Here is a 16,497-nt window from a genome sequence, read left to right on the forward strand (position 1 = left end):
TCAGCGGCAGGTGAGAATGCAGTCCAGACCAAACACAGGAAAATAACCAGTCGCGCAGTATTACTAGTTGTTTGCAAAATGCATGCAGCATCATAACTTGATATCTCAGACATTCTGTGAGTAGCAGTGCATTGATGAATGTATCCGATGCAGGTTAGGGGAGACAGGGGCTATAGGCTACTGAATATAACCTATTCAAGTTGAAGTTAGAGCGGCTATTGCGAATTCCTCCCATCATGTTGTTAGAAGACAAAAGCGAAAGTAATATGAAGATTTGGACACAAGTGATGCTTCATGATAATCATAGATGGATTTAAGGTGAGCATTTGTGTCCAATTAACAAATTACTTGCATGGATAAGTGGTTTTGCTTAGGAATTGTAGTGGTTTGACAATGTAAAACCAAAATGGGCCAAATAAAAAAAACACAATGTAACAAATAAACTCTGATTATAACTATAGCTCAAAACTATGTGTGAAAACACACTAGGTAGTAGTTATGATTAACCCCTAAATGGGGAATAGGGTGTCATTTGAGACACTAAGCCCTGCATCTTCGTGGGGTGGCTGTGGGCTAGAACCCAGCAGGAGTCTGGAGGTTGAGTGTGGTGGTGGTTGTGCTCCAGGCACAGTGAAGTTGCTACCAGAGAAATCTGGTTCTTGTTAACACACTACCAGGGACATCGAGTACTTCTCGGCTATGCCCAGTACAAACACACAGGAATGACTCTCCCCACATAGACTTGCACTGAAAAACACATACACATACATAAACATCAAACAATGATATATGCACCAACACTTACACAGCAAAGCAAAAACCAACTAGACAGACATTGTGGCATGCGATCTGTGACCATCTATGATCTTGGAGATCTACAGAACGATCTGTGATCTGAGGGAAAGCCCCTTATCTTCCTCCCATAATGCCATAGGTCTATATGAGATAGTGCAGGCTCCCTAAAAACAGTTCCTTTGAAATGGGATCCTCTGTAATAGCACCAGCTTTAAATCCTACACTGCTAACATGCATGTTTTATGTCCCATGTATCTCTGTAAGTATATCACTCGGTTTTCAATTATCCAATTCCCTCTTCCCCCTCCCCTCCATGGACATTATTTACGGGGGGAGCCATTTACTCCATCTTCAACTGTCTCTCTCCCCACTCGGTCTCCCATCTCTCGGTCTCCCACCTCTCTTTCCTTCCTACATTGTGGATCCCAAAATGCTCAACAAGCTGTCTGATATTATCAACAACATTCTTGGACAGGGAGAAATAGGATGATTAAATGTCAATTCGGGCTGTGGTCCAGCAGTTCGATCCGGAGTGTCTAAGTCTGTGTGCTTAACCCTGTGGACCTCCTAAACATCTGCTCTGTGTCAAACATTAGTGACAGTAGAGACATGGTGACTGAAGGTCCACACCTAGGCTTAATTTGTTGCAAACTCACTGCAGCCGTCTGTGAGAGGAACTTATGTCAACCTGCTATTAGAAACACACACACACCCAACAAACAAGCACAAACTCCTACACACGTGCTTGTGAACTCTAAAAGTGCACATGCACTCAAACTGCCAAATGGCATTCACTAGTTTGAGTGCAGCCATCTCCTGGTGCTTTTCTTGTGTTCTCTGGGCCATGAGCTAAGTACAGTCCAGCCAGAGTCCAGCGCAGAGCCCCAGAGGGAAGAAACAGATTAGAAGCAGAGGGAGCTGAGTTCCAAACAGCCCTGCTATGATATGGTGCTGCTTCCCCCGTATCTCATCTCCCTCTACCTGTCCCATCCTCCCGCTCTTCATCTGAACCACCATTTCTCCCTCTCTCTCCCCTGCCAGCTTCCTCTTGTTCCCCCCCCCCCCCCCCATCCCATCCAATTATCGCTCCAGCTTTCCCCTTCCCTATCGCTCTCTCCCTCTGGTGTACAATATACAGGCCCTGACAGACAGATGGGCCTGGGGAAGTGAGAGGGGATTGGGGTTCTGGACAGACTCCAGGACACACTGAGCCGTCCGGCCAGGACCACTGATCCCTGACCCGGTTCCCACTGCTGATCCACAACAGCAGAACCTTAGGATGTTCCAGGTATTACGCAACATCTGTCTGACAGGAGGTGGCCTGGTCCGAGGCTCTACCGGAGGTTGCATGGGGGGAGTGAGGGAGGGAGGACTCCCTGAACCCCATGGATTCGGAATGTTCTGGTACAGCCTCAGTGAATGACACAGACTTGGAAGAAGGTGCCAGTAAATTTAGAGGCTGATGTCTATGGTTATCTCCAGGAGTGAGATGTGGTTCAGCTCCCGGTGGTGTGACAGAGCCCTCTCTCTCACACACATTCAGTGTCCATCAAGGTATGGTTAGATCAGAGCAGAGAGGACAGAGGGCAGCAGATGAGAGGTTTCAGGAGGGCTGAGGGGGAGTGCTGCAGAAGAGTATTTCTTTATGGTTTCACAGGCCAGCCTGCTCTTCCAGCATCATGAATAAGTTATCGGACTGCTTGGATCCATCATCCAGCCCTGCCAGGACCTCAACAGCCATAGACTGGCAGTAAGCTGGCAATGAGGGATGGACACACATTCGAGTGCACAAACCTACAAGCACGCACACGCACACACACGCACACGCACAGGGTAAGTGATATACCGTGCTGCGGTCTCTTAGCAGGCAGGAAATGTCCAGAAACTATGGCAGTCACAGTAAAGTGGCGAGGGCGGAGAGGGCAAGATGGGGGCCAGTCTCCGTCTGTATTGTTCTGGCCAAAACCCTCTCTCTTAGTCTTCCTCTCTAAACCCAGAGCAGACTGTAGACCCTCAGCCATTAACTAGACCTGTGATAGGGAGTCACAATCCCCAGTATGTTGCACACCACTGCAATGACTCAGGCCTATACTACAACTGTTGTGTCTGGACTAGAGGTCGACCGATTAATCGGAATGGCCGATTAATTAGGGCTGATTTCAAGTTTTCATAACAATCGGAAATCGGTATTTTTGGACACCGATTTGGCCGATAAAAAAAAATATATATATATATATAAAATAAATGTACACCTTTATATAATCTTTATTTAACTAGGCAAGTCAGTTAAGAACACATTCTTATTTTCAATGACGGCCTAGGAACGGTGGGTTAACTGCCTCGTTCAGGGGCAGAACAACAGATTTTTACCTTGTCGGCTCGGGGAATTCAATCTTGCAACCTTACAGTTAACTAGTCCAACGCTCTCACCACCTGATTACATTGCACTCCATGAGGAGCCTGCCTGTTACGCGAATGCAGTAGAAGCCAAGGTAAGTTGCTAGCTAGCATTAAACTTATCTTATAAAAAACAATCAATCAATCATAATCACTAGTTAACTACACATGGTTGATGATATTACTAGTTTATCTAGCGGGTCCTGCGTTGCATATAATCGATGCGGTGCATATCATTGCTCCAATGTGTACCTAACCATAAACATCAATGCCTTTCTTAAAATCAATACACAGAAGTATATATTTTTAAACCTACATATTTAGCTAAAAGAAATCCAGGTTAGCAGGCAATATTAACCAGGTGAAATTGTCACTTCTCTTGCATTCATTGCACGCAGAGTCAGTGTATATGCAACAGTTTGGGCCACCTAATTTGCCAGAATTTTACGTAATTATGACATAACATTGAATGTTGTGCAATGTAACAGGAATATTTAGACTTATGGATGCCACCCGTTAGATAAAATACGGAACGGTTCCGTATTTCACTGAAAGAATAAACGTTTAGTTTCCGGATTCGACCATATTAATGACCTAAGGCTCGTATTTCTGTGTGTTATTATGTTATAACTAAGTCTATGATTTGATAGATCAGTCTGACTGAGCGGTGGTAGGCAGCAGCAGGCTCGTAAGCATTCATTCAAACAGCACTTTCCTGCGTTTTGCCAGAAGCTCTTCGCTGCGCTTCAAGCCTATCAACTCCCGAGATTAGGCTGGTGTAACCGATGTGAAATGGCTAGCTAGTTAGCACGGTGCGTGCTAATAGCGTTTCAAACGTCACTCGCTCTGAGACTTGGAGTAGTTATTCCCCTTGCTCTGCATGGCTAACGCTGCTTCGAGGGTGGCTGTTGTCGTTGTGTTCCTGGTTCGAGCCCAGGTAGGAGCGAAGAGAGGGATGGAAGCTATACTGTTACACTGGCAATGCTAAAGTGCCTATAAGAACATCCAATAGTCAAAGGTTAATGAAATACAAATGGTAGAGAGAGAAATGGTCCTATAATTCCTATAATAACTACAACCTAAAACTTCTTACCTGGGAATATTGAAGACTCATGTTAAAAGGAACCACCAGCTTTCATATGTTCTCATGATCTGAGCAAGGAACTTAAACGTTAACTTTCTTACATGGCACATATTGCACTTTTACTTTCTTCTCCAACACTTTGTTTTTGCATTATTTAAACCAAATTGAACGTTTCATTATTTATTTGAGGCTAAATTGATTTTATTGATGTATTATATTAAGTTAAAATAAGTGTTCATTCAGTTTTGTTGTAATTGTCATTATTTCAAATACATTTTTAAAAATCGGCCGATTAATCGGTATCAGCGGTTTTTGGTCCCCCAATAATCGGTATCGGCGTTGAAAAATCATATTCGGTCGACCTCTAGTCTGGACCATGAATACACGCCCCTTACACAAGCCACAATCCCCCAAACAACCACTGTGGATCCCACCGCCACAGAAACATCAGTCACCACATGAAACATAGCATCCCCACCGCACCTCAGAGGGCAGCGGTCAGCAGCTGTGAGGAGAGGAAGTGAGAGGTGCAGAGGGAAGCACCCAGCTTCTGCCTGACAGGGCCAGTCTATCTATAGCAGAAGGAGTGGGATGGAGAAAGGGAGGAAGGAGCGGCCCAGATAAGAGAGCAGACGAGGGAGGGTGGAGATGTGGAAGTCTTCCAGCAGTGTGCTATAAGTTACGCTAACATAGCCTGAGTGAGCAGTATCCCACTGCACTGGAAGAACAATGACATCACAGAGCCTAAGTGTAGCTGTAGCCTGCCTACTCAGAAACAGGCCTTGTAGCAGATTCATTCACAGGCCTAAATGGATATGCTGCAAATGGACAACCACATTTCTCTATGGTCTTTTTACAATGTGTGCTATGACCTCACCATGTTCGAGCATTACCAGTGCCCAATTAACAGAACACAATCCGGAATGCAATCAAGTAGAGTTATTTGGATAAATCTGACTTCACTTATAAGTGTCTTAACTTAAATTGTCCATACACACCATTCACATGCATATATTCTGTTCTGATATGTCTTCTGTGACGTAAAGGTCCGTCACTGGCCGCGGGCCGCATTTGGTACTTTACTTTTTTCGAATTGCTTTGCTTTATCTTGGCCAGGTCGCAATTGTAAATGAGAACGTGTTCTCAATTTGCCTACCTGGTTAAATAAAGGTGAAATAAATAAATAAAATAAATAATCAGATAAGTTAACAATGTGGGTCGACACACAAGTTAACTTCTCTGTCTTAGTACATACATTTCACACTTATGTCAGTGTTCATATTTAATATAAGCAATATTTATTATACTTATTGATGTTGTGGATGAGCGCTTGTTTGTTTGTTCTGTTCTTCTCTCTCTCCATCTCTGTAGCTTCCGGGTATGCAGGATAAGGACCCGAGCTAAGGGAATTGGGCTGACTTTGTAGTGCCTGTCCCAAACGGCTCATTAATGTACAGTGGGGCAAAAAAGTATTTAGTCAGCCACCAATTGTGCAAGTTCTCCCACTTAAAAAGATGAGAGGCCTGTAATTTTCATCATAGGTGCACTTCAACTATGACAGACAAAATGAGGGGAAAAAATCCAGAAAATCACATTGTAGGATTTTTTATTAATTTATTTGCAAATTATGGTGGAAAATAAGTATTTTCTCTCATTTTGTCTGTCATAGTTGAAGTGTACCTATGATGAAAATTACAGGCCTCTCTCATCTTTTTAAGTGGGAGAACTTGCACAATTGGTGGCTGACTAAATACTTTTTTGCCCCACTGTAGTTGCACAGATCTTGAGAAATTTGAGTAATCAAAGTGAGAGACCGTGACATTCATTACCGCCTTGCACACTCTTGCCTGCATCTATCTGATCTAAGTTGTAATCATCAGTCTAACAGTTGCAAACAAGAGATTCTATTAGCGAAATTCAGGTATATTTATCCCATTTCCTCGTGTTTGCTTCCGTTTAACTTCTTATGGCTGCAGGGGCAGTGTTGAGTAGCTTGGATGAAAGGTGCCCAGAGTAAACGGCCTGCTCCTCAGTCCCAGTTACTAATATATGCATATTATTATTAGTATTGGATAGAAAACACTCTTTAGTTTCTAAAACTGTTTGAATTATGTCTGTGAGTATAACAAAACTCATATGGCAGGCAAAAACCTGAGAAAGAATCCAAACAGGAAGTGGAAATTCTGAGGCTGGTCGAGTTTCAACCAAGATCCCATTGAAATCACAGCGAGATATGAATAAGTATTCACTTCCTACGGCTTCCACTAGATGTCAACAGTCTGTAGACTCTACTGTGAAGGGGGGCCGAAGAAGACAGGAATAAGTCACCACTGCCATGAGTTGACCATTCTTTCACCATGCGCCTTCACATAAGAGGGAGCTCCGTTCCATCGCTCATCTGAAGTCAATGTAATTCTCCGGTTGGGACGTTATTCAAGATGTATTTTAACAACATTCTAAAGATTGATTCAATACATCGTTTGACATGTTTCTACTGACTGTTACGGAACCTTTTGACATTTCGTCAGGTTTGAGTGAACGCGATTCGTGACTTTGGAATTGTTTACCAAACGCGCTAACCAAAGTAGCTAATTGGACAAAAATAACGGACATTATCGAACAAATCATGCATTTTTTGTGGACCTGGGATTCCTGGGAGTGCATTCTGATGAAGATCCTCAAAGGGAAAATTTATCATGTAATTTCTGGTTTCTGTTGACTCCAACATGGCGGCTAATTTGACTATTGTTCTGAGCTCCGTCTCAGATTATTGCATGGTTTGCTTTTTCTGTAAAGTTTTTTTGAAATCTGACACAGCGGTTGCATTAAGGAGAGGTATATCTATAATTACATGTGTATAACTTGTATTATCATCTACATTTATGATGAGTATTTCTGTTGAAACGATGTGGCTGTGCAAAATCACTGGATGTTTTTAGAACTAGTGAATGTAACGCGCCAATGTAAACTCCGATTTTTTAATATAAATATGAACTTTATCAAACAAAACATACATGTATTGTGTAACATGAAGTCCTATGAGTGTCATCTGATGAAGATCATCAAAGGTTAGTGATTAATTTTAGCTCTATTTGTGCTTTTTGTGACTGCTATCTTTCGCTGGAAAAATGGCTGTGCTTATTGTGGTTTGGTGTGACCTAACATAATCGTTTGTAGTGCTTTCGCTGAAAAGCATATTTGAAAATCGGACACTTTGGTGGGATTAACAACAAGATTACCTTTAAAATGGTATAAGACACATGTATGTCTGAGGAATTTTAATTATGAGATTTCTGTTGTTTTGAATTTGGCGCCCTGCACTTTCACTGGCTGTTGTCATATCATCCCGTTACCTGGATTGCAGCCATAAGAAGTTAAGAAACATTCGTCAACAGAATCTGCAGAATGAATACACCCCTACTCACACGCAAACAATCATGCAGTACAGTGTACAGTAAAGTAAGCAGTTCAGCGGGCCCAGGTTGCAATAAATTAATAAAAACAAAAACTTACCTTGACTTGGAAGAGCTCCAGTGTTGGATAGCCATAGCCACCTGGCTAACACAGCATCCCTCTCTGTTTGAGCAGGATGATTGAGTATGTTAAACTAGCTAGCTGCATTCGCTAGCAAATTAAGTGAAAGTGAAAAAAATACAAAAATATAGCTAGCTCTCTCTTCCTCTTTGAAGAAATACAGTTGTTCAAAACTGTTCAACTATTGTCTTTCTCTCGCTTTGAGTCAACAACTCACCACATTTTATGCACTGCTAGCTTAGGCTTTCAGTACTAGATTCATTCTCTGATCCTTTGATAGGTTGACAACATGCCAGTTCATACATTTTTTATTTAATTAGGCAAGTCAGTTCAGAACAAATTCTTATTTACAATGACGGCCTACCCCCCCCGGGCAAAACCCTCCACTAACCCGGATGATGCTGGGCCAGTTGTGCGCCGCACTATGGTACTACCAATTACGGCCGGTTGTGACACAGCCTGGGAACGAACCAGGGTCTGTACTGATGCCTCTAGCATTGCAGTGCCATAGACCGTTGCCCCACTCGGGAGGCCTATGCTGCAAGAGCTCTGACAGGTAGTTGGACGTCCTTAGGAAGTTATAATTACTGTGTAATCTATAGAAGGGGGTGAGAACCATGAGCCTCCTAGGTTTTGTATTGAAGTCAATGTACCCAGAGGAGGATGGAAACTAGCTGTCCTCAGGCTACCCCATGGTGCTGCCCCAGAGAGTGCTGCTGAGGCTACTGTAGACCTTCATTACAAAACAGTGTGTTTTGAGAAATGATTTGGTGACGTGAATATATTTAGTATAGTTTTATCTAAAAAGGGTAACTAATGTTTCACTATAAAAAAAAAATGCTCCTCTCCTTCCTCCTCTGAGGAGCCTCCACTGGTGTGTATTGTTATCGGTAGATATTGCTGCACTGTTGGCGCTAGAAACATAAGATTTTGCTGCACCTGCGATAACATCTGCAAAACTGTGTAAGCAACCAATAAACTTTGATTTGAAGTGACTCATAAGTCAGAAGTGACTCACGCGCCATTATTATGTGCCTTTTTATTCTGTGTGTGTGTGTGTGTGCGTGTGCGTGTGTGTGTGAGAGAGAGAATGTCTGTGTCCTTCCTTTTATTTGATCTGGGTTGCATCCATGTTCAGAGCAATTACACAAACACAAAAACACTACGCTCTTATATGAACAATACTGACAGTCAGCTAGTGCTATTCTCGTCTCACTCCCTGGGAAAACACACTAGCAAGGCAGGGAAATGCCATTGAGTCACTGTTTGTGCATGTGCGTGTGTGCCATGTGTCTGTGTCTATGTCTATGTGTGTGTGGGTGTGTGAAAAGCCAACCTGGAACACAAGGCTAGAAGAATAAGTCAGTGTGTTTGTTTTGGCGCGGGCCTCATATCATTTTACAGATACAATCAAAAATACGAGCTATTCATGGATTGCAAGTTGTCATTCTACTCATTCTACTCAATAATTAGTAGAAACCTGTCATCATTTTGATGTCACCAGATTGACTTAGATGCAGTATAACATTAGCTAGCTAGCTAAAATTTGGGGTAGGCCAATTTTAGTTAGCTAACATTCGTATTGCTAGCTATTTCTGACAAACTTTGCTAGTTAATGGCAACATTGCCATCTGTCAAAAGTAAATTTGACAACATGGCAAAGTTGTTTCCTACTAAATATTTGTCTTATCAACACTTTAGGGCACCACTATGGCACCACCAACAGAGGGCAGCTTGAGAACGTTCAAAACAATGGCGTGACAGAGGTGCAAACTATGAATAAAGTTAAGGGGGAAAAGAAAAGAGGGTCTTTATTGGACAAGGCTTCCATGCTCTGCCAGGGGGATAGGACCCTGCCTCGTTAAGTCCCTATACACAGCTAGGGCACGTCCCAAATGGCACCCTATTCCCTATGTAGTCAAAAGTAGTGCACTATATTATAGGGGATAGGGTGCCATTTGAGACGCAGGCCTAGTTAGCTACACTCTGGCACAGTGAGGGGCACTACAATCTAAGACACACTCTGCTCTTCAATGCACTACACAGTGTGTTTACACAGAGTGGCTGGATCTAGTGTTAATGGCAGAAGGTGTTTTACAATGTCATCAGAGTGTGGGGAGGGGGGTGCATTTGATAGTCTTACATTTAATAGTGAAAACAATGAGGAACTAGCCATGACCTGACAAGTGAGATGTACTAAATTAAGCAGAAAGACAGAGTTAACAACACGTTAGTGCTAAATAACATTGGAAACAGCGTTGTACCACTACTGTATAACTTTTTCCGCTTTTGTTGGCTTCAAAATCAGAACCAGTACCAAATTGCAACCGGAGCCAAGATGCAAGAGAGAAACAGGAATGCTGCTGTCAGGCCCACCGGACTCAACGACCGGTTCAACTGAGGACGTGAGTGTGTCTTAGTCTCAGTGTGTACCTTCTCCATTGCCATCGTCAAGCCAAACAACATTGGCATGACAAGAGAGCAGAAACAGACTGGCATCCAGGCTAGCTCTAAGCCAGGTAGTCTCGCAATCAACACATACTAATTTGAGAATCACCAAGTTCAATGAGTTATGGAGATACCGAAAACAGCTGGAGTTCAAGCTAGGTAAATGACAAGTGATAAACTATTATATTGTGGAAAGTACCATTGGCACACATAGGGGCATTTACTCTAGCCTAGCTAGCCAAGTCTAGAGTTTTGAGTAGCCAGGACTGTTGGAGTTCCTTACCTAACATTAGCTGCTCTCCAAACAATGACAGCACCTTGGAATAAGGGATGAGCTAATTGGCTGAGAAATAGCTTGGGTTTAGTAAGAGCAGAACTCATAAGCTGAGAAAGAGTTAACGTCACACAAATGGTGCTGTGCACACACGCACCTGTCCTCAGAAAGAAAAACAGTCTAGGGAGCGTGAGAAAGAGAGCGAGCCACTTCCTCTACAGCCAGGCTTCTAGACGATCGAGATCATGAATATGAAATAATGCCCTGGTCTGCACAGCGCCCATCTGTGATGTATGATCTGCGATCGTCACACAGCCCTGGTGCTTTGATCAGGAGGTTCCCTTTGATCCCAGAGGAAAGAACAGAGAAACAGGAAGAACAGAGCCCTCTGTACTAAACACACCATCCTCTCCTCTATCCACACAGAGAGGAGAGTTGGGAAGGATGGAGAGATGGGGGGGGGGGGGAGACTGACAGGAAGTTGAGAAAGCATGCGAGACAGACAGTGAGAGAGAGGCACATAAAACAGAGAAAGAGCAAGAGAACGAGAGATTAGAAAGAAAGACATTCGAGAGAGAGAGAGAGCCAGAGTGAGAGTGAGAGTGAGAGTGAGAGTGAGAGTGAGAGTGAGAGTGAGAGCCAGAGCGAGAGCCAGAGCGAGAGCCAGAGCGAGAGCCAGAGCCAGAGCCAGAGCCAGAGCGAGAGCGAGAGCGAGAGCGAGAGCGAGAGCGAGAGCGAGAGCGAGAGCGAGAGCGAGAGCGAGAGCGAGAGCGAGAGCGAGAGAGAGCGAGAGCGAGAGCGAGAGCGAGAGCGAGAGCGAGAGCGAGAGCGAGAGCGAGAGCGAGAGAGAGAGCGAGAGCGAGAGAGAAAGAGAGAGCCAGAGTGAGAGGCAGACCAGACAGGGATAGAGAGCTAGCTCCTCTCGGTGCGCATTTAAGGGGTCTGCAGGAAAGAGGGGGACCAGCACACTGAGGTAACCCAGAAGTAATGAACAATCCGTGGGAACTTTAAACCTTAAACCTCCATGGGTCGTGTTCATTAGGGACCAAACTGAAGAAAAGCTCACGTTTTCACGTGTTCTGTTGCAAAATGTTTTAAAGTGTTTTCCATAATGAAGCTTGAGGATAAAGTTACTGCAGGGGGTGAAGGGACTTACCTGTCCATCCTGCCCAACATGTACCTGGTGGATCTGAAGGTTCCCCTGAGAGAGAGAAGAGAGGGATCCTTCAGACAGCCTGAGAGCATCACAGTCTCACATACATTTTGTAAACACACACTAATCATACTGCATAATGAACATACCAATCACAGCATCATTCACTCACACACACACACAGCATAAACAAATCACACAGACACCATGACATTAACAAGACCACATGAAAAACAAGCCCAATTTAGCCTATATTCCCCTGTGCTGTTTTCACTCCTAATTCTATTTCTTATTCAATGCTGTCTGAGCTGCCATATGGACAGGCAGCATGGTAATCTCTCCCAAATAGCCTTATTTCCTTTTCCAACATGCTGAAACCAATGGCTTTGATGAAGAGGCCCCTGTTTCTAATGAAAACGCACACTGAGCGACAGTTGGGAAAAGTGGGATTTTGTTGCTAAGCTTTGAACTTCCAAAACAAACAAAATCATAGAGTGAAAAAAATTATTTTCTGGCGTCCGATCACAAAGAGCAGGAAAGGCTTTCAGAGCTTTTCTTCGTCAGTCTCTCTCAAACTGTCTTCCTCCCTGTGTCTTGGTTGTACAGGTTAGGAACCTCCGTAGAATACCTGGACGATGTGTCAGCCCTATTTGCAGTGCAGGTGTGTGTGTGTGTGTGTGTGTGTGTGTGTGTGTGTGTGTGTGTGTGTGTGTGTGTGTGTGTGTGTGTGTGTGTGTGTGTGTGTGTGTGTGTACACACACACAATGGTTGCATGTATGTGTATGTGTGTGTATGTATATGTCTACTCAAGTGTGTGTGCGCGCGCAGTGTCGCCTCAAAATAAATCTCTACCCCACATCTTATTCAAAATATTTAACTATAATGCTGAGGCAGATCATTATTTCTCAGACACTGTGTGGTTCTGAGTCCGATTCTCTTAGAGCCAACCCATTGTGTGCATGTGAGGCTGTCTAGTGAGAGACACAGACCATCTGGGTATTATTTGGAAACAAATAGTATAATAACCCATGCATAGGCAGGCGGTAGATATAAACAAGCACCGTTAACATTAAACATCTGTTGACGGTGAACTCTGCCTAATGACTTTAATACTGGCTACCATTACTGACTATTAAAGTGGCCCTCAGTCACTCACTGAGATACCCAGATAGACAGACAGGCTGACGGGCAGACAGAAACACTTACCTCACTGTCCTGTGTGATCTGCACCTCTTCCCCCTGTGGGACCTGGGCAATATGGAGGTGTCCCTGAGGGATCTGATAATGGAGAGAGAGAACAAGATGAGAACAAGGCGAGAGAGAGAAAAAGATGAGAGAACGAGAGGGGGAGGGGGAAGAGAGAGAGAGAGAGAACAAGAACTCACAATGTGTGTGTGGCACCGTTAACATATACATCCACTCCCACCCCTCCACCATCAGCCTCTAGTCTGAGCCCTGCTGCAGTCGCTGCCTGACAGATCCTATGCTTTACATTTCCTCCACTGCATTAGCAGCACTCGTAAATTTCAGGCTTGGCTGCACCCGCTAATACTCTGTAGAATATCAAGAGGGTAATAACTGCCCAACGGTAAGCTCCCCATCATGATTCACTCTCTCCCCACTATGCCTAGATTCAAATACTATTTGAAATCTTTCAAAATGTACATTGAGCGTTTGCTCTAGCCTGCTTGGAGTGCCAGATGGGTGAGTTTTGCAGTTTAGGACTACTACATTGGACCATTAAGCCAGGCAAGCTCAATCAAACACATAAGTATTTACAATTATTTCAAATAGTTTAACCCAGGTCTACTCACTAATACATATTTTTCAAATTTTTCGAATGCAATATATGATAATATTGCATTGGATATTAACGCAAAACTAATCTCTCATGGACAGACTAGCATCTGACCAAATTACGCAAGATTGTAGTTCTGGGTCAACCGAGAAAACTATACTTTTCACAAATAATGATCATTTACTTTTTATAGTCCGCAAAGGTGGAATTCTGGCCATAGCCTGTTCTTAGCCTGTCGTTGTATGTACAACTATACTTCTCCCAAATAACTAGTCAATTTTTGAGAAACCGGTTACGGACTTTTGAGAAAGCATTTTCGTCTGCGCGGGGCACTGCCAGCTTCAGCACACTCTGACCTGACATAGATTATAATATTACCAGCATTTCCCGTAACGCTCTCTGCCTCTTCAAGTCTAAACATATACAACAGAGTCAAGCTGCTAGCCTGATCCCAGATCTGTTTGTGCTCTTGCCAACTCTTTTGCTGTCCTTGTCAAGCAAAAACAGTCTTACTGGCCTCACAGCAATCTTCAAATAGCATATAAACATTACTTTTCCCCAACTTGACATGGCAATAACTGACACGGAGTTGGCATGAAACCACAAACAGTCTGTCACTCAGGCTATCAAGCTAATGCTTCCCTCAATAACACAGGACAGCCTGGTGGAAGACGTGAGATCGAGTAGTAGAACAGTACTTACTCCTTAGTTGGGTTTCAATATATTTCAATGGCAGACATAACATTTACTAAGATCCTTTCCTTCATTATCACTGAAACGGTCAAAGCACTGTCTTCATTCTAAGTGATAGTGTGGACATTGGAACAAAGCAACATTGTGACTCCATGAAGGTGCACAGGCAACAGGAAGTGATCAGAGTGATCCATGTTTTTGTCACTTCTAGATTAGACTACTGCAATTCTCTACCTTTCGGCTACCCGGATAAATCACTAAATAAACTTCAGTTAGTGCTAAACACGGCTGCTAGAATCTTGACTAGAACCAAAAAATTGGATCATATTACTTCAGTGTTAGCCTCTCTACACTGGCTTCCTATTAAAGCTAGGGCTGAGGTTTTACTTCAAGGTTTTACTGCTGACCTACAAAGCATTACGTGGGCTTGCTCCCACCCATCTTTCTGATTTGGTCCTGCCGTACATACCTACTGTTTCCCTTGCTGTCTCTGCCTGACCTGCTCCCCTCTCTCCACTGGGATTCTCTGCCTCTAACCCTATTACAGGGGCTGAGTCACTGGCTTACTGGTGCTCTTCCATGCCGTCCCTAGGAGGGGTGCGTCACTTGAGTGGGTTGAGTCACTGATGTGATCTTCCTGTCCGGGTTGGCGCCCCTCCCCCCCGGGTTCGTGCCGTGGGGGAGATCTTCGTGGGCTGTACTCGGCCTTGTCTCAGGATGGTAGGTTGGTGGTTGAAGATATCCCTCTAGTGGTGTGGGTGCTGTACTTTGGCAAAGTGGGTGGGGTTATATTCTGCCTGGTTGGTGCTGTCCGGGGGTATCATCGGACGGTGCCAGTGTCTCCTGACCCCTCCGGTCTCAGCCTCCAGTAAGTATGCTGCAATAGTTAATGTGTCGGGGGGATAGGGTCAGTCTGTTATATCTGGGGGGAGTCTCTCTCTCACACACACCCCCCAAGACCATGCATCAGGACTACCTGGCCTGATGACTCCTTGCTGTCCCCAGTCCACCTGGTCATGCTGCTGCTCCAGTTTCAACTGTTCTGCCTGCGGCTATGGAACCCTGACCTGCTCACTGGACGTGCTACCTTGTCCTGGACCTGCTGTTTTGGACTCTCTCTCTACCGCACCTGCTGTCTCTAACTCTGAGTGATCGGCTATGAAAAGCCTACTGACATGTTGCACCCTCTACAACCACTGTGATTATTATTATTTGACCCTGCTGGTCATTTATGAACATCTTGGCCATGTACTGTTATAATCTCCACCCGGCACAGCCAGAAGAGGACTGGTCTAGGTTCTTCCTAGGTTCCTGCCTTTCTAGTGAGTTTTTCCTAGCCATCATGCTAAGTTGTGTGCGCGCAGGGGTTTGTGAAGAGAAGAACTGAGACCAAAGGTAGAGAAATGGGGAGCGCAAAAGAAAAAAAAGAGGGTAAAAAGAGCGACCGAGAGAAATAGAAGACAGGGAGTAAGCCAGAGAGAGAAACAGGGCAGGTAAGAGAATGAGAGAGAAGTAAAAGAGGATGAAAGATCAACCAAAATAAATCAGGGCTGTAGGGCAGGTTGGAGAGGAGACTGTGACACTCACCACTTGGACCTGTCCGTCCTCTCCTATGCGGTGGATCTGGACCTGTTGGACGGCCTGGTTGGCCAGGGTGTAGTGTAGAGTCTGCTGGGTCACCCCCTCCATGTGAGCCACCTCCGCCACAGCGCCACCCTCTGGGGAGGAAGGGCATTAGCACAGGGCAGGATGAGGCACTAGTGTAATGCAATAGAGTTAACAACAGTAAGGTATACTCCGGATAGAAGCTACCCAGCTCAGACACAGATCTAGGACCAGATTATTGACCGACTCCCCCAGATCCATTATGTGGAAAGGGAGGGATAGCAAACTGAAATAAAAGCCCATTCACCTCTGGAGGAATACTTGGCAACAGCTCAGGCCATCTGCTGGATGATGGTGTGTGTTTATACTGTATCAATCATGTCTAAATACACAACAAGGACTCTCAAGCTAGCAGTCCAAACAGACTCATGACCCAGCGGCCAAACACAAACCCCCCGGCCTCAGTCTAAACACCCACCACTATCACACCCACGTCCCCCATCAGCCCACTATAGCTCCATCTATTATCTCATTGGGGGTGTGTGTGCTTGGTGTGTGTGATTAGTTTACACTGGTGCGTGCGTGCTAGCTATGAGAATATGGGGTTTTGTTGCTAGATTGATGTAGGCCTACATCCCACCACACTGATCATAAAAGGGACAAAGCAGGCCTAAATGACTCATTCTCAAAATAATATTATCATGGTATATAAAACA

The 16,497-nt window shown here is 44.4% G+C and overlaps 1 protein-coding gene across 4 annotated transcripts in view; it reads right to left on the minus strand.

The window, feature by feature from the left end:
- LOC129866880 (protein BANP-like) overlaps positions 1–16,497 on the minus strand; it is a 71,714-nt gene that overhangs the window by 24,867 nt on the left and 30,350 nt on the right. For all 4 annotated transcript variants that reach the window (XM_055939895.1, XM_055939892.1, XM_055939894.1 and 1 more), the window contains 3 exons: positions 15,764–15,894; positions 12,892–12,963; positions 11,689–11,733 (listed from right to left, as the gene is read on the minus strand). In XM_055939895.1, the coding sequence (XP_055795870.1) occupies positions 11,689–11,733; positions 12,892–12,963; positions 15,764–15,894 (248 nt within the window). The remainder of the gene's footprint in view (positions 1–11,688; positions 11,734–12,891; positions 12,964–15,763; positions 15,895–16,497) is intronic.

This window comes from Salvelinus fontinalis, chromosome 12, assembly GCF_029448725.1.
Source record: "Salvelinus fontinalis isolate EN_2023a chromosome 12, ASM2944872v1, whole genome shotgun sequence".
NCBI classification, from domain to species: Eukaryota; Metazoa; Chordata; class Actinopteri; order Salmoniformes; family Salmonidae; genus Salvelinus; species Salvelinus fontinalis.